This window comes from Oncorhynchus mykiss, chromosome 8, assembly GCF_013265735.2.
Source record: "Oncorhynchus mykiss isolate Arlee chromosome 8, USDA_OmykA_1.1, whole genome shotgun sequence".
In the NCBI taxonomy this organism is placed as follows: domain Eukaryota; kingdom Metazoa; phylum Chordata; class Actinopteri; order Salmoniformes; family Salmonidae; genus Oncorhynchus; species Oncorhynchus mykiss.
In genome coordinates this window covers 67,168,285-67,187,609 of record NC_048572.1, presented here as the reverse complement: position 1 = coordinate 67,187,609, position 19,325 = coordinate 67,168,285, and the positions used below count along the sequence as shown (strand labels likewise).

The 19,325-nt window shown below is 43.2% G+C and overlaps 1 protein-coding gene across 2 annotated transcripts in view; it reads left to right on the top strand.

The window, feature by feature from the left end:
* The first annotated feature begins 11,441 nt into the window (after positions 1 to 11,441).
* Positions 11,442 to 19,325, top strand: part of LOC110530968 (dipeptidyl aminopeptidase-like protein 6) — a 121,011-nt gene continuing 113,127 nt past the window's right edge. The window contains exon 1 of one of the 2 annotated variants that reach the window (XR_005052935.1): positions 11,442 to 12,278. Coding sequence is in view for 1 of the 2 variants with exons in the window: in XM_036986027.1 (XP_036841922.1) it covers positions 12,084 to 12,278 (195 nt within the window). In the remaining variant the exon portion in view is untranslated. The remainder of the gene's footprint in view (positions 12,279 to 19,325) is intronic. The other variant, XM_036986027.1, reaches the window with a different exon arrangement.

The window sequence follows — 19,325 nt, the reverse complement described above, 5'->3', positions numbered from 1 at the left end:
GGCAACGGTGAGAGACTTGTTTCTGGAAAGGTGGATTTTTAAAAGTGGAAGGTCAAATTGTTTGGGCACAGACCCGGATAGCCTGCAGAGTTCTGTCATACTATCTCTGCAGTAGATTTCAACTCTACCCTCAATGCAGAGTTAAAAGGAAGAGAAATGTGCTCAATAAAAAAGGAAATTGGTAACACAATAAAATAACAGTATCAAGTCTAAATGTACTGGTACTGAGTCAATGTGCAGGGTTACGAGGTAGAGGTAATACTGTATGTACATGTAGGTAGGGGTAAAAGTGACTAAGCAATCAGCATAGATAATAAACAGAGTAGCAGCAGCATATGTGACTCATTTCAGGAAACTAGGTGTATGTCGCACGTCACTACTTCACAGGAGAGCCATTTGAACGTAAACATTTAAAAAAAAATCAAAATGCTTTTTTTCTGGCAGAAATGCCTTTTGGAACATGTGAACTTTCATGTGCCTTAATAACAAACTTGTATGCAAATTTGTAAATATAAATACAAATGTTAAATTATGAGTCTAGTTGGTTTAGCCATAGAAAAAGCTAGTGGACATGTCGAGAGATGAGTTCAGATTGGTCTGCCATATAGCACACTTATGTCAGTATGTGTAGGTAATCCTATCTAACGTGGCTTTAAAAAAATGTATATCGCGTAGTGGAACTGCATAAGTATTGCTCTCCACTTTCTGGAGGACTGACTTTTGTAACAATGGAATTAGTGTATGATAGCTAAGGAGATGGAGAACACCCGTCTCCGGATTACATCTTCAAACTAAGGGCAACCATGGCATCCGTGACAGAGAGTGAGAAGCGTCCGTCCATATGTACGGGTAAGAGAGTCTAGCTAGCTACATGTTCATATATTACACATTTCTAATTTTGTTGTCAGAAAGTTGTTTTCATTTCAAGTTAAAGTGTACTGTTGGCTAGCTAGCTAACGTTAGCTGGCTGGCTCGCTAGCTAATGTTATGTGTATGATCTGTGTAGTAATATTATTATCTCAGAGCCATTTGCTTTTCTAGTTATAGCCTAATATTATCTAGCTAATATTGAACCTGGTTGGTTAGCTACCTGCAGATTCATGCAGGGTAGTAACGTCATGAGTTGGGATTATGTTTCATTGTTTAGCTAGCTAGCTAGAGTTGCAATTTACAAATGCTCATCACTACTTTTTTGCCAACGTTTACTGACACCGGCCATATTCAACATATGGCCGGTGTCAGTAAACGTTGGCAAAAAAAGTTCATTGTTGCCAGCAGCACAGTTGCCATCACCAATGCTTTGGATAACAGAAAAGCAGCTTAACCAGCTCCACTAGGGTGAGTAAAATGGTCAGTGAGCTGTTCTCTCATTTGTGTCTGGCAGTAGCTAGCAAGCTAGCCAACGTTTGCCAGTTAGCTTGGGTGCTTGACTGCTGTTGTAAGGACAGAACGCTCAGCTCAACCCTTAAAGAGATGGGTGGGGTTAAAGCTTAAGAGGGTGTGAACGATGCTGAATGGGTGCAAACAAAGAAGTTTACAAGTTTATCAACTTTCAAAGCAGAATTACTTTCCCATTGTTCCTCAACTGTAGTGGGTGATATACCTTTTTGAGAGGAATGGGAGATTCGATGTAGGCTAATAGTTTTTTGGGGGGCTGTGGGGCTTTTTCAAGAGGGGCTTTATTACTGCCACATTTAGTGAGTTTTGTACACATCTGGAGGGTAGGGAGATGTTTATTATGTTATACATACTGTAGGAGGGCCAAGCACAGGAAGTAGCTCTTTCAATAGTTTAGTTGGAATAGGGTCCAGTAAACAGCTGAAGTTTTAGAGGCCATGACGATTTTCATGAATGTGTCAAGCGATACGGGATAAAAAAAATGTGTGTCTCCATTGAAACGAGGTCCTGGCAGTTTTTTGAAGACTCAGGAAAACAAAGTTTTGGAGAAATACGGATATTCAAAGAGGAGTACGTAATTTGTTTTCTAATTATCATTATCTTTTTGTCAAAGAAATTTACGAATTCATCACTGCTGAATATGTCCCCTTGAGCATGGTGAAGTTTTTAATTACACTTTGGGTGGTGTACCAATACACCCAGTCACTACAAAGATACAGTTGTCCTTCCTAACTTAGTTACCAGAGAAGAAGGAAACTGCTCACCATTTCACCATGAGGCCAATGGTTGTGATAGAAGATAACTGAGGATGGATAAACAACATTGTCATTTAGGTTAGTATTGTGGAGTAACTACAAAGTGAAAAGAAGTAAACCTGTACAGAATAAAAAATATTCCAAAACATGCATCCTGTTTGCAATAAGGAACTAAAGTAAAACTGCCAAAAATGTGGCAAAGAAATTAACCTTATGTCCTGACTACAAAGTGTTATGCTTGGGGCAAATACAACACTTCACTGAGTGCCACTCTTCATATTTTCAAGCATGGTCGTGGCTTCATCATGTTATTGGTATGCTGGTCAGCGTCAAGGATTAGGGAGATTTTCAGGATAAAAATAAACGAAATAGAGCTAATCCCAGGCAAAATCCGAGAGGAAAACCTAATTCAGTCTGCTTTCCAAATGACACCTTTCAGCAGGACAAAAACTTAAAACACAAGACCCAATATACACTGGAGTTGATTATGAAGATTACATTGAATGTTCCTGAGTGGCCTAGTTACAATTTTGACTTAAATGGGCTTGAAAATCTATGGTAAGACTTAACAATGTCTGTCTAGCAATGATTAACAACCAACTTGACAGAGCTTGAACTGTTTTAAATAATAATTTGCAAGTATTGTCCATTCCAGGTGTGCAAAGCTCTTAGAGCCTTACCCAGAAAGACTCACAGCTGTAATCGCTGCCAAAAGTTATTATATTGACTCGGGTGTGAATACTTATGTAAGTAGAATATTTCTGTATTTGATTTTCATAAAATTTGCCCAGGAGGACGGTAAAAAGTAGCTATAAAAAGTGATTGAGCAGGCTGCATAGATTTCATGACTAGAACCTCAAAAGACAAAAATGCAGTCTTTCGTAAATTGACATTTCCTGTCGTAAATGTTAGCAACACCTCCATCTTTGCAGGATGCGCAGGGGATATGATCACTAGTGTAACCTGGAGGAGAGGCATCATCACGCAGTAAATTCATCAGGTTTAAGCCATGTTTCTGTCCGTTGGAGTTTATGATCAGTGATTTGTTCATTGACTATTACTGCCTGGGAAGTGAGGGAACTACCATTTTAGTAGTCTTGTTTTTGAGATGTGACAGGAATGGAAGAATACTTAATTCCAATGAGATTTCTAAGGCGAACACCGCCATGTTTAGTTTTGCGAGACCTAGATCTAGACATAGACACGTTCTCTATGTGGAAAACTGAGCTGACTACACTGACTGCTAGGGGCAGACTACACTAATCTGGCAGACTGGCTAACAGCCTGCTGCTTAGCCTGCACCCTATCTCTTTGTGGAGTTAGAGCCCTGTCTATGTTGATAGATAAAATGAGAGCACCCCTCCAGCTAGGATGGAATCCGTCACTCCTCAACATGCCAGGCTTGGTCCCAGGAAGAGGGCCAATTATCTACAAATTAAATCTTTTGGGAGGAGCAGTAAACAGTTTTCAAACAGTGATTGAGTTGAACAAGTCTGCTGTAGAGCTCCTCACTCTCCCTAACTGGGAGGGGGCCAGAGACAATTACTCGATGCCGAAACATCTTTCTAGCTAAGTTTCACGCTGAAGCTATGTTGTGCTTGGTGATCTCTAACTGTTTCATCCTAACACCGCTGGTGCGATGTCGGAAGTTTACATACACTTAGGTTGGAGTCATTAAAACTCATTTTTCAACCACAAGTTGGTTAGGACATCTACTTTGTGCATGACAACAAGTAATTTTTCCAACAATTGTTTACAGACAGATTATTTCACTTATAATTCACGGTATCACAATTCCAGTGGGTCAGAAGTTTACATACACTAAGTTGACTGTGCCTTTAAACAGCCTGGAAAATTACAGAAAATGATGTCATGGCTTTAGAAGCTTCTGATAGGCTAATTGACATAATTTGTGTCAATAGGAAGTGTACCTGTGGATGTATTTCAAGGCCTACCTTCAAACTCAGTGCCTTTTTGCTTGACATCATGGAAAAATTAAAAGAAATCAGCCAAGACCTCAGAAAAAATATTGTAGACTTCCACAAGTCTGGTTCATCCTTGAGAGCAATTTCCAAATGCCTGAAGGTACCGCGTTCATCTGTACAAACAATAGTATGCAGGTATATACACCAGGGGACCACGCAGCCGTCATACCGCTCAGGAAGGAGACGCATTCTGTCTCCTATAGATGAACGTACTTTGGTGCAAAAAGTGCAAATCAGTCCCAGAACAACAGCAAAGGACCTTGTGAAGATGCTGGAGGAAATGGGTACAAAAGTATCTATATCCACAGTAAAATGAGTTCTATATTGACATAACCTGAAAGGCCGCTCAGCACGGAAGAAGCCACTGCTCAAAAACCGCAATAAAAAAGGCCAGACTACGGTTTGCAATTGCACATGGGGACAAAGATCGTACTTTTTGTAGAAATGTCCTCTGGTCTGATGAAACAAAAATAGAACTGTTTGGCCATAATGACCATCCTTATGTTTGAAGGAAAAAGGGGGAGGCTTGCAAGCCGAAGAACACCATCCCAACTGTGAAGCACGGGAGTAGCCCGCATGCCAGCCTCTATAATGTCGCCTCTTCCTTTTAATGATCAGTGTTCTGATGTCCAGAAGCTCTTTTTGGACTTGGCGGAAACAATATTTACAAAAAAAAGTTAAGATCAGCGCAAAAACGAAACACACACAATATAGCACAATTGGTCAGGAATACGTCTGCTATTCCCTTCAGCGCCATTCTAGCAATTCCCAAGTGAGGGACCGATCAAGGAGATTAACCTCCAACATTCATAAGCGTGTTCATTACATGAAGGCACATTTTGATATGACAGCCACAGGGTTTTTTATACACCGACAGTAGTTTACAGGTTGTTGTTCCAGCCCTTCACTAACACCTAATTCAACTAATTGTGGTCTAAATTGAACACTTGCACACAGTGCAATCCCCTGAGACAGAAATCACATATGTATTTACAATGAGCTTCAAAAGTTACAATGTCCAGACAAACCTGCATGATAATCAAAAACATGGGTGAATCTAACATCAGTGGTGTAAACTACTTAAGTAAAAATTATTTAAAGTACTATTTAAGAAGTTTTTGGGGGTATCTGTACTTTACTTTACTATTTATATTTTTGACTACTTTTACTTCACTACATTCCTAAAGAAAATAATGAACTTTTTACTCAAAACATTTTTCTTGACACCCAAAAGTACTCATTACATTTTGAATGCTTAGCAGGACAGGAAAATAGTCAAATTCACGCACTTATTCAGAGAACACTTGGTCATCCCTACTGTTTCTGATCTGGCGGACTCAATAAACACATGCATCGTATGTAAAGGATGTCTGAGTGTGCCCCTGGCTATCCGTACATTTTCAAAACAAGAAAATGGTACTGTTTGACCACTGGTACTGTTTGACCACTGACCACTGCAAGCGCACCAGGCCCCCCTTTAGCATTGAGGTAATGGGAGCAGCAACCTGACCAAAACTCAGGATAAACCTCCGGTAGTAGTTGGCAAACCCTAAGAATCACTGCACCTCCTTTACCGTGGTGGGAGTCGGCCAATTACGCATGGCTGCAATGCTGTCACTCTCCATGTCCACTCCTGACGTGGAAATCCGATGCCCTAGGAAGGAGACAGACTGTTGGAAGAACAAGCATTTCTCAGCCTTGACGTACGGGTCATGCTCCAACAGGCGACCAAGCACTCTGCGCACCAGGGACACAAGCTCGGTGCGTGTGCAGCGGAGTATATCAGAATGTCATCAATACACACCACTACCAGGTCTCTGAAATTCTCATCTACAAAAGATTGGAAGACTGATGGAGCATTCATCAACCCATACGGCATGACGAGGTACTCATAATGCCCTGAGGTGGTACTAAATGCCGTCTTCCACTCGTCTCCCTTCCAGATACGCACCAGGTTGTACGCACTCCTGAGATCCAGTTTAGTGAAAAAACGCGCCCCGTGCATTGACTCAATCGCCGCAGCGATAAGTGTGATTTCACTATGATTTTATTGAGACCTCGATAATCAATGCACGGTGCAAACCTCCATCCTTCTTCACAAAAAAGAAACTCGAGGAGACGGATGAAATGGAGGGCCGAATGTACCCCTGACGCAGGGATTCAGAGACATGTCTCCATAGCCACTGTCTCCGCTTGCGACAGGGGATACACGTAACTCCTGGGAAGTGCAGCGTCTACCAGGAGATTTATCGCACAATCCCCCCGTCGATGGGGTGGTAATGGAGTCACGTTCTCAATTACCAAATCGGCATATTCTGGGGGGGATGCGCACGGTGGAGACCTGTTCTGGACTTTCCATCGTAGTAGCACCAACGGAAACTCCTAAACACCTACCTGAGCACTCTTGCGATCACCCCGTGAGAGCCCTCTCTGGCCAAGAAACAGTGGGGTTATGACAAGCTAACCAGGGTAGGCCCAGCACCACAGAATACGCAGAATATTTTCCTTGTGACCCCCCCCCCCCCCCCCCCCCCCTGCGTCACCATACTCAAAGGAGCGGTGTCCTCCCTGATAAACCCTGACCCTAATGGTTGACTATCTTAGGCGTGAACAGGGATAGGCACATCCACAGGAACAATGGGGATCCCTAAACTATGAGCTAACACTTTATTAATGAAATTCCCAGCAGCGCCTGAATTTACTAGCGCCTTATGCTGGGAACGCGGGAAAGTTCAGGAAAAGTGACAGAGACAAACATATGTGCAACAGAGGGCTCTGGATGAGAATGGTGCCTACTCATCTAGGGTGACGCCAGAGTGCCCTGCCTGCTGCCTCGATTCCCAGAGGAACCAACCCAGCACCGACCAGAAGTGTGTCCTCTGCGACCACATATGGTGCACGAGCGGGAACCCCCTCCGGTCTCCCTGCGCACCGTCCCTCCCAACTCCATGGGTACAGGAGAGAGGGTGCGGGAGGATGGAACAACCAGACCCCGATCTAGACGTCCACGAGTAGCCAGCATGTTGTCCAGCCGGATGGACAGGTCCACCAGCTGGTCGAAGGTGAGGGTGGTGTCTGCAGGCCAGCTCCCGACGGACATCCTCGCGTAGACTACAGCGTAATGGTCGATCAGGGCCCTGTCGCTCCATCCAGTGCCGGCAGCCAGGGTCCTAAACTCCAGAGCAAACTCCTGGGTGCTCCTAGTCTCCTGCCTCAGATGGTAGAGGAGCTCACCCGCGGCTCTGCCCTCGGGTGGGTTGTTGAATACTGCCCGGAAACGGTGGGTGAACTCCTCAAAATGGTCCAACGCCGCATTTCCATCTCCATACACAGCGTTGGCCCACTCCAGGGCTTTCCCGGTGAGGCACGAGAGGAGGGCGTAACTCCTCTCACGGTCCGATGGAGCTGGGTGGACCGTGGCCAGATACAGGCTTAGTTTGAGGAGGAAACCCTGGCAGCCGGCAGCATCTCCGCCGTACACCTGTGGCATGGATAGATGGATCCTGCTGGGTTCAGGCAGGATAGGGGCGCTCAGGGGAGACCCCGACTGTGCTGGTGGAGGCGCTGGAAAAACTTCCTGTGTCACCCAGCGGTCTATATACTGGACACCGCGATCCATGGCGGCGCTCAGATTGTAAATCATCTCCGTATGTTCAATGACGCGCTCCTCCACCTCCATGGCTGGGGTACCTTCTCCTGCTGACTTCATGTTGGGTCAGAGATTCTGTCAGAGTCGTGTGTATAGGAGGCAAGGAAGAATGATGGCTAGAAGACCGGTGACGTCGACCGCCGAGCACAGCCCGAACAAGGAGAGGCATCGACTTCGGCAGAAAGTCAGGTACTACTCAAGTAGTATTTTACTGGGTGACTTTCACTTTTACTTGAGTAACTTCCTATTAAGGTATAAATACTTTTACTGAGGCAATGACATTTGGAATTGGGTACTTTTTTGACCTTTGTCTAAAATTGTGATATACACTCCTGAATAATATCCTGGCAAATGGTGATCATCCTGGTGTAGGGAGGTTCACACCAAGTTATTTATATCTGCAGGGTGTCACGGTGGGATGTCTTTCAAACTGGAACAAGTGGAGACAAGTGGGGGAGAAATTAACCTCACTGCTCAAATTTCAATGCTAGTTCAAGTAACTCAAGACACAACTACCTTTATTAATGTGACAGTTTTGTATATTTTTAGGCTTGATTAAGTTGTTTACAGTAAGAAGTAGAATAACTTGGCCTCTAATTTGAACTAGTATCACCAACTCCAATGGTGCAACACAATGGGTGAAGGTAAAGTGGCAAGAGAAAGTTACCTACAGTAACATTAGCTAGGCTACGGGTTAGGGTTAAGTTTAGGAGTTAAAGCATTAAGGTTAGGGTTAGGCGACGGGTTAGCTAAAAGGGTTAAGGTTAGGCGACGGGTTAGCTAAAAGGGTTAAGGTTAGAGGAAGGGTTAGCTAACGTGAACGTTTTCTGTAATGAGATTTGAAATCGCAACCTTTTGGGTTGCTCTACGTTTGTGTTATATGCCTTCCATCCACCCCCAAAAATTAAGGGGCCTAACCCGATCCATGAAAAACAGCTCCAGACCATTATTCCTCCTCCACCAACCTTTAAATGTGGTACTATGCATTGGGGCAGGTAGCTTTCTCCTTCCATCCACCAAACCCAGATTTGTCTATCGGACTGCCAAATGGTAAAGCATGATTCATCAGTGTCAGCGAGATTTATACCACTCCAGCCAATGCTTGGCATTGTTTATGGTAATCTTAGGCTTGTGTGCGGCTGCTCAGCCATGGAAACCCATCTCGTGAAGCTCCCAATAAACAGTTATTGTGCTTATGTTGCTTCCAGAGGCAGTTTGGAACTCGGTAGTGAGTGTCGCAACCGAGGACAGGCGGTTTTACGCGCTATGCACTTCAGCACTCGGCGGCCCCGTTCTGTGATCTTGTGTGGCCTACCACTTCGCGGCTTAGCTGTTGTTGCTCCTAGACGTTTTCACTTCACAATAACAGCTCTAGCAGGGCAGAAATTTGAAGAACTGACTTGTTGGAAAGGTGGCATACTATGACGGTGCCACTTTGAAAGTCACTGAGCTCTTCAGTAAGGCCATTCTACTGCCAATGATTGTCTATGGAGATTGCATGGCTGTGTGCTCAGTTGTATACACCTGTCAGCAAAAGGTTTGGCTGAAATAGCCGAATCCACCAATTTGAAGGGGTGACCACATATTTTTGTATTTATAGTGAATATCTCAATTCAACCCATTGTTTTAGAGAGTAGAAACCTGAATATTCTCGTTTTAGAGAGTCGTTTTAGAGAGTAGTACACTGAATATTGTAGCAAAAATTGAATGTTTACCAACCAAAGTACTTTTACCTATGACATTTTATAAACATTTATGGATGAAAATGACCCTTTCCAACCAATGACCCTTATATTCTAGGCCATGGGTATCAAATTAATTCCATGGAGGGCCAAGTGTAAGCTGATATTCATTATTTCCATTAAATTTGTGTCCAATTAAGACCTACACACCCAGGTGAGGGGAGTTCCTAACTAATCAGTGACCTTATTGATCAATCAAGTACAACGGAGGAGCGAAATTCCGCAGACACTCTGCCCTCCATGGAATAAGTTTGACACGTGTTCTAGGCCCTTGGTTTTGGAATGGAAAAGTTTTTTTGTAGTGAAGAGGGAGGGATGCATTTTTAATTCAATTCATGAATCAATGAGCCTCCAGCGGCTCTGGGGAATGATATGAAAATGACTCGCAATGGAAAAAGGAAAATTAATTGAAACGCACTCATTGTTAACTTTGGAATCTACAATATTTTCCCAACTGTCATTTCTAATTAGGATGGAGCATGTGATTACTCTAGTCTCTGTGCAGATGAGACAGTTGTGAAATGAATCAGGAGGATAGTTTTAATCCACTTCAATAGATTTCTGTCCTAGCCTATTAGTCAAATGACATTAACGCTTGATGGCGTCTGCGGCATGGTCTATTTGGTATCATAGTGAGTGGTGCTGCTTTGAAGTTGTACTTGTGTGTGCAGTAGATGACCCATTTCTCAGAAATCCACCATAACACCAGTATGGAGGTCTGAGCTGTCACAGGGAGGAGGCCTGCCAGGGTGCTTTGACACTGAAACTGACTGAGGAGACTCTCAGCCCTCCACATTTGCCTGTCCCCACTGACCATGGTCACATACCACAGGAGGTTGGTGGCACCTTAACTAGGGAGAACGGGCTCCTGGTAATGACTGGAGCAGAATCAGTGGAATGGTATCAAATAAATCAAACGCAGGTGTTTGATGCCAATTCATTTGCGCCGTTCCTGTCATTATTATGAGTCGTTCTCCCTTCAGTAGCCGCCTGTGTCACAAACACCCCAATACATTATACATTTAACAGCATGCACCGACATGCCTGAGTTTTCTTTGAATCCCTCACAACTCCATCCTCATAGGTTACAATGCTGACTACTAAAAGGCCACTAGGGCAGGTGAGGAAAGGTATATGATGGTGAAGACTAGCTGGTCTCGCTGTGCTTCTGAGTCACAATAATTAGCTACACACTGTAATTTTTATGATATAAGCTCACTGAACGGGTTCACAGTTGATGTCCATAGCGCAGGTTGACATTTCTGGATGAATCTTGTCTTGGAGACAGCTCTACAGAGTGGTCATTAAATAGCCTAGCCACGGTAATAAAATCAGATTTTAAACCTAACCTCAATCGCACTCCTATCCTTATGCCTAACCTTAAATTAATACCAAAAAGCTAATTTTTGATTTGACATTTTTTAATCTAGTAACATATTAATCTCAACCTGCGTCCAGGGTGCTGTTTATGGCGCTATCCATGGTACTGAATCGCACTCATCGCATTCCCAGAGAACGTCAGGTGATTCAAGTGATTAATACATGCTTTTTGTATCTGGATTCAAGAGGAATGTGTTAAATTCGTGTTAGAGATAGCCAAGGCCTTCTAGAGTCAAATGTGGAGAAGAATCTCAGACAAGTTGAATAAAATACAATGTAGACTATAAACTATAACTGTCATAAACATCGTCCTCTGCTGAATGAGTGTCGTTTCTCATTGAGCCACAGAGAGGCACTCGAGCTCCGTCCTGGATTAACAGTTATTGGGACTGGAATGAACGGAATAACGAAAATATTTATACAGATTACATGACTGCTTGTAGCCTATTAGCACATTTGAGACAGGACTATTTATTGACTAATGCAATATTGGATTAAAGGAAATATTCTCTGCCCCACATGAATGTGCATTATGTACAGTATGCTATAGTCTGCGGTGTGTTGTTGAGATGATAGGTTGTGCATAGTCCGTTTACTTCACTTCTCATGCAGAACGCGTCCACCGAGGCGCCACTGGTTCTCGGCGTCCTTCACACATACACACACACCGGGTCTTTCTTGCCGCCAAACAGCTGTTGAAAGTCTAGCAGCCTTTTTAGTTATTTTGATTGGGTTACATTTTCTGAGACTGTATTGAATATCAGATTGGATACCCACAGAGACGGGCTGCTATCGCGCCGTGAGAAGGCATCAACGAACTGAAGAGGGGAACCAGCGTGCTCTGAATACAGACACAGATTATTAACGTCCTACTGTAGCCTTGCTCACCGCTCCCTTAGGACAAAACACATCCAATCGATCAGAGGACTTGCTTGTTAGGCTATGTTTGTTTTATAATTCAACCAGGAAAACGTTTTCAGTTTTTACTAGTTATTTTATCGGGATAATTTACCTGTTCTCTTTGGAACCATCTCCGCTTTATTCCAGAGGATAAATTGGCCACCCGCTGTCGGATCTCTCCAAAGCCACTGAAAATAAGCAGTAGCCTACACTCGTCTCCGTATACGAGAGGTTTCTCTTGCTTTGACATGCTGTAGTGGTTTTGACTGTACTTATGGCTTCGCTGTATCAGAGATTCGCCGGTAAGATCAATACGAAGAATTCTTTCCCACACCCACCTGAGGCCAGCCACCTACTCGGCGGACAGGTAGCGGACGAGGAGAACAACACACGGAAGACCCCGCAGCCCGTGGCCGACGGCAGACCCCATGTTCCCCACCGAAAGAAAAATGCGAACGAGGACGAGCGTGTAAGACCTCTAAACAATTAAACTATTGGTGTAGGCCTATGGATTTGATCACTCAAACCTTCATCTGATAATCGTTGACAACTTTAACAGATCACCTGTATAGCCCCTATCTGCTTTCTATTGTTTGCCCAATAATTTTACTCTAGACCTAAACTATCATGCTGCTGCAATTATGTTCTTGGTTCACTCTTGCCTAAATGGTTTTGCAACTGAAACAGCATGTGTTACCCCGTGATTCTCAGATCAGTAGGCTATGAATTCAGAGCGTTAGACGCTCCACCAGTCAAGGCGTGGTTGCTATTCAAGAAACGTATTGTGTCTGGATGGTTGGCCTTGTGTAGTGTCTGAATAGGCTGTGTCACTTTCTATGTTGTGATGCTTGCCAACTATAACTGCTTAAAAGTAGAAAAGGGTGGCTACTTTGAAGAATCTCAAATATAAAATCTATTTAGATTTGTTTAACACTTTTTTGGTTACTACATGATCTACAATGTATAAAATAGTAAAGATAAAGAAAAACCCTTGAATGAGTAGGTGTGTCAACTTTTGACTGGTACTGCATTTCCACACTAAGGTTGGAATAATATTGTGAACATTATGGTAATGCCCTTTTAGCTAAGAGCTGTTTGAAAAGACTGCCTGAAATGTCAGCCTGTTTTGTTTGGATGCCATACATTAGTTATTAAACATAGAGCAATAAGAAAAAGTTCTAAAACTCTTTCTATTTTTTTTCTTTCCTATTTAGGCCACTCCCAGACAGTCCTAGCAAAATTCTTGCTTGAGAAATTGCTCTTTGCTAAGAAGCTATTTTTGTTTCTCTTTTACCATTTAAATGTAAAACAAAATACATTTTTATTTGTCACATATACACATGGTTGGCAGATGTTTAATGCGAGTGTAGCGAAATGCTTGTGCTTCTAGTTTCCGACAGTGTAAATGTAAAGGGATGGAATGGAAACTATATGAATATATGGATGAATATATGAATGGGCGATGGCCGTGCGGCGTAGGCAAAATGCAATAGATGGTATGAAATACAGTATGTACATAAGAGATGAGTAATGTTGGATATGTAAACATTATTATAGTGGCATTACTTAAAATTATAGTGATACCTTTTATTGAACCCATTTATTAAAGTGGCCAGTGATTTGGGTCTGTATGTTTGCAGCACCCTCTCTTAGTGATGGTTGTTTAACAGTCTGATGGCCTTGATAGAAGCTGTTTTTCAGTCTCTTGCTCCCAGCTTTGATGCACCTGTACTGACCTCACCTTCTGGATGATAGCGGGGTGAAAAGGCAGTAGCTTGGGTGGTTGTTGTCCTTGATGATCTTTTTGGCCTTCCTGTGACATCGGTTTCTGTAGGTGTTCTGGAGGGAAGGTAGTTTGCTCCTGGTGATGCTTTGTGCAGACCTCACCACCCTCTGGAGAGCCTTGCGCTGGAGGGCGGTGAAGTTGTCGTACCAGGCGGCGATACAGCCCGACAGTATGCTCCTGATTTGTGCATCTGTAAAAGTTTGAGTGTTTTAGGTTTTAGGTGAAAAGAGGTTGAAGAGGCACTGTTGCGGCTTCTTCACCACACTGTCTGTGTGGGTGGACCATTTCAGTTTGTCCCTGATGTGTACACAGAGGAACTTAACTTTCCACCTTCTCCACTACTGTCCCGTCGATGTGGATAGGGGGGTGCTCCTTCTGCTGTTTCCTGAAGTCCACGATCATCTCCTTTATTTTCTTGACGTTGAGTGAGAGGTTGTTTTTCCTGACACCACACGCCGAGTGCCCTCAACTCCTCCCTGTAGGCTGTCTCGTCGTTGTTGGTAATCAAGCCCACTACTGTTGTGTAGTCTGCAAACTTGATGATTGAGTTGGAGACGTTTTATGGCCACGCATTCGTGAGTGAAAAGGGAGTACAGGAGAGGGCTGAGCATGCACCCTTGTGGGGCCCCAGTGTTGAGGATCAGTGAAGTGGATATATTGTTTCCTACCTTCACCACCTGGGGGCGGCACGTAAAAGTCCAGGACCCAATTGCACAGGGCGGGGTTGAGACCCACGGCCTTGAGCTTAATGATGAGCTTGGAGGGTACTATGGTGTTGAATGCTGAGGTGTAGTCAATGAACAGCATTCTAACATAGGTATTCATTTTCTCCATATGGGATAGGGCAGTGAGATGGCAATTGCATTGTCTGTGGACCTGTTGGGGCAGTATGCAAACTGGTGTGGGTCTAGGGAGGTAGGTAAGGTGGAGGTGATATGATCCTTGACTTGTCTCTCAAAGCACTTCATGATGACAGAAGTGTGTGCTATGCGGCGATAGTCATTTAGTTCAGTTATCTTTGCATTCTTTGGTACAGGAACAATGGTGGCCAACTTGAAGCATGTGGGGCATGTGGGGACAGCAGACTGGAATAGGGAGTGATTGAATATGTCCGTAAACACGCCAGCTGGTCTGCGCATGCTCTGAGGACGCGGCTAGGGATGCCGACTGGGCCAGCAGGCTTGTGAGGATTAACACGTTTAAGAGTCTCACTCGCGTCTGCCACGGAGACGGAGGGGGGAGGCACAGTCCTTGGTAGCGTGCCGCGTCGGTGCCACTGTATTATCCTCAACGTGGGCAAAGAAGGTGTTTAGCTTGTCTGGAAGCAAGACATCGGTGTCCACAATGTGGCTGGTTTTCTTTTCGTAGTCCATAATTGCCTGTAGACCCTGCCACATACGTCTCGTGTCTGGGCCGTTGAATTGTGACTCTATTTTTCTCCCTGTACCGACATTTAGCTTGTTTGATTGCCTTGCTGAGGGAATAACTACACTGTTTATATTCAGCCATAATCCCTGACCTCATTTCATGGTTGAATGCGATGTTTCGCCCCTTTCAGTTTTGTGTGAATACCGTCATCTATCCACAGTTTCTGGTTGGGGTAGGATTTAATAGTCACAGTGGGTATAACTTCTCCAATGCACTTCCTAATAAACTCACTCACAGAGTTAGCATATAAATCAATGTTATTGTCTGAGGCTTCTGGGAAAATGTTCCAGTCTACTTGATCAAAATAATTTTGAAGCGTAGATTCTGATTGGACAGACCAGCGTTGAATGGTTCTAGTCACTGGAACATCCTGTTTGAGGTTATGCCTTCAGGACGGTACGAGCAAGATGGAGTTGTGGTCAGATTTACCAAAGGGAGGGCAGGGGAGGCCCTTGTTAGAGTAGCAGTGGTCCAGTGTTTTGCTTGAGCGGGTACTGCAGTCAATGTGCTGGTAGAATTTACAGTTGAAGTCGGAAGTTTACACAACCTTAGGTTGGAGTCGTTAAAACTCGTTTTTCAACCACACCACAAATTTCTTGTTAACAAACTATAGTTTTGACAAGTCGGTTAGGACATCACTTATAATTCACTGCATCACAGTTCCAGTGGGTCAGAAGTGTACATACACTAAATTGACTGTGCCTTTAAACAGCTTGGAAAGTTCCCGAAAATGATGTCATGGCTTTAGAAGCTTCTGATTGACATCATTTGAGTCAATTAGAGGTGTACCTGTGAATGTATTTCAAGGCCTACCTTCAAACTCAGTGCCTCTTTGCTTGACATCATGGAAAATCTAAAAGATATCAGCCAAGACCTCAGAAAAAAATTTGTAGACCTCCACAAGTCTGGTTCATCCTTGAGAGTAATTTCCAAATACCTGAAGGTACCACGTTCATCTGCACAAACAATAGTACACAAGTATAAACACCATTGGACCACGCAGCCGTCATACCGCTCAGGATGGAGACGCGTTCTGTCTCCTAGAGATGAATGTACTTTGGTGCGTAAAGTGCATATCAATCCCAGAACAACAGCAAAGGACCTTGTGAAGATGCTGGAGGAAACTGGTACAAAAGTATCTACAGTGCCTTGCGAAAGTATTCGGCCCCCTTGAACTTTGCGACCTTTTGCCACATTTCAGGCTTCAAACATAAAGATATAAAACTGTATTTTTTTGTGAAGAATCAACAACAAGTGGGACACAATCATGAAGTGGAACGACATTTATTGGATATTTCAAACTTTTTTAACAAATCAAAAACTGAAAAATTGGGCTTGCAAAATTATTCAGCCCCCGTAAGTTAATACTTTGTAGCGCCACCTTTTGCTGCGATTACAGCTGTAAGTCGCTTGGGGTATGTCTCTATCAGTTTTGCACATCGAGAGACTGAAATTGTTTCCCATTCCTCCTTGCAAAACAGCTCGAGCTCAGTGAGGTTGGATGGAGAGCATTTGTGAACAGCAGTTTTCAGTTCTTTCCACAGATTCTCGATTGGATTCAGGTCTGGACTTTGACTTGGCCATTCTAACACCTGGATATGTTTATTTTTGAACCATTCCATTGTAGATTTTGCTTTATGTTTTGGATCATTGTCTTGTTGGAAGACAAATCTCCGTCCCAGTCTCAGGTCTTTTGACTCCATCGACTCCATCAGGTTTTCTTCCAGAATGGTCCTGTATTTGGCTCCATCCATCTTCCCATCAATTTTAACCATCTTCCCTGTCCCTCCTGAGGAAAAGCAGGCCCAAACCATGATGCTGCCACCACCATGTTTGACAGTGGGGATGGGGTGATGAGCTGTGTTGCTTTTACGCCAAACATAACGTTTTGCATTGTTGCCAAAAAGTTCAATTTTGGTTTCATCTGACCAGAGCACCTTCTTCCACATGTTTGGTGTGTCTCCCAGGTGGCTTGTGGCAAACTTTAAACAACACTTTTTATGGATATCTTTAAGAAATGGCTTTCTTCTTGCCACTCTTCCAGAAAGGCCAGATTTGTGCAATATACGACTGATTGTTGTCCTATGGACAGAGTCTCCCACCTCAGCTGTAGATCTCTGCAGTTCATCCAGAGTGATCATGGGCCTCTTGGCTGCATCTCTGATCAGTCTTCTCCTTGTATGAGCTGAAAGTTTAGAGGGACGGCCAGGTCTTGGTAGATTTGCAGTGGTCTGATGCTCCTTCCATTTCAATATTATCGCTTGCACAGTGCTCCTTGGGATGTTTAAAGCTTGGGAAATCTTTTTGTATCCAAATCCGGCTTTAAACTTCTTCACAACAGTATATCGGACCTGCCTGGTGTGTTCCTTGTTCTTCATGATGCTCTCTGCGCTTTTAACGGACCTCTGAGACTATCACAGTGCAGGTGCATTTATACGGAGACTTGATTACACACAGGTGGATTGTATTTATCATCATTAGTCATTTAGGTCAACATTGGATCATTCAGAGATCCTCACTGAACTTCTGGAGAGAGTTTGCTGCACTGAAAGTAAAGGGGCTGAATAATTTTGCACGCCCAATTTTTCAGTTTTTGATTTGTTAAAAAAGTTTGAAATATCCAATAAATGTCGTTCCACTTCATGATTGTGTCCCACTTGTCGTTGATTCTTCACAAAAAAATACAGTTTTATATCTTTATGTTTGAAGCCTTAAATGTGGCAAAAGGTATCAAAGTTCAAGGGGGCCGAATACTTTCGCAAGGCACTGTATATCCACTGTAAAACGAGTCCTATATCGACATAACCTTAAATGCCGCTCAGCAAGAAAGAAGCCACTGCTCCAAAACGGCCATTAAAAAAGCCAGATTAAGTGTTGCAACTGCACATGGGGACAAAGATCGTACTTTTTGGAGAAATGTCTTCTGGTCTGATGTAACAAAAATAGAACGGTTTGGCCATAATGAGCATCTTTATGTTTGGAGGAAAATGGGGAGGCATGCAAGCCGAAGAATACCATCCCAACCGTGAAGCACGGGGGTGGCAGCATCATGTTGTGGGGGTGCTTTGCTGCAGGAGGGACTGCTTCACTTCACAAAATTGATGGCAACATGAGGAAGGAAAATTATGTGGATAAATTGACGCAACATCTCAAGACATCAGTCAAGAAGTTAAAGCTTGGTCGCAAATGGGTCTTCCAAACTTCCAAATATGTGGCAAAATGGCTTAAGGACAACAAAGTCAAGGTATTGGAGTGGCCATCACAAAGCCCTGACTTCAATCCTATAGAAAATTTGTGTGCGGAACTGAAAAAGCGTGTACGAGCAAGGAGGCCTACAAACCTGACTCAGGTACACCAGCTCATTCAGGAGGAATGGGCCAAAATTCACCCAACTTATTGTGGGAGCTTGTGGAAGGCTACCTGAAACGTTTTGACCGAAGTTAAACAATTTAAAGGCAATGCTACCAAATACTAATTGAGTGCATTTAATCTTCTGACCCACTGGGAATGTGATGAAAGAAATAAAAGCTTAAATAAATCATTCTCTACTATTATTCTGACATTTCACATTCTTAAAATAAAGTGGTAATCCTAACTGACATAAAACAGGGAATCTTTACTCAGATTAAATGTCAGGAATTGTGAAAAACTGAGTTTAAATGTATTTGGTTAAGGTGTATGTAAACTTCCAACTTCAACTGTAGGTGGCCTTGTTCTCAAATTAGCTTTGTTAAAATCTCCAGCTACAATAAATGCAGCCTCAGGATATATGGTTTCCAGTTTACATAGAGTCCTTTGAAGTTCTTTCAGGGCCGTCGAGGTATCTGCTTGGGGGGTATATACACGGCTTTGACTTTAATCGAAGATAATTTTCTTTGGAGATAATCACAGTAAGGTACTTAATTGTTAATCAGAAATGATTTGATATTGATATAAAAACTGTTGCATTGGACCTTTTTTTTAAAGCAAGTTTCAATTTTTTCTTCAGTTTTACAGCATATGTCATGCAATTCTACCTCTGTGACTTATGCCATGTTAATATGATAGCTGATTGAGAATGACTGGGGAGCCCCCTGGGATCAATGGGAGCCCCCTGTAGGTCAGGGCCCCTGGGCCATGATTAGATAGCTGGCTTGACTTACTACCAATTTAAAAAATCTTAGCTGACATGGCTAATTAGGTGACTGTCAGCGACTGACATAACAAGAATAAAACTGCTTATGCACAATAACATTTTGAAATTGCACCTGGTGTATTCTACTATTCTTACTCTCAATGACAAGTAGAGACACCACCTTAGTT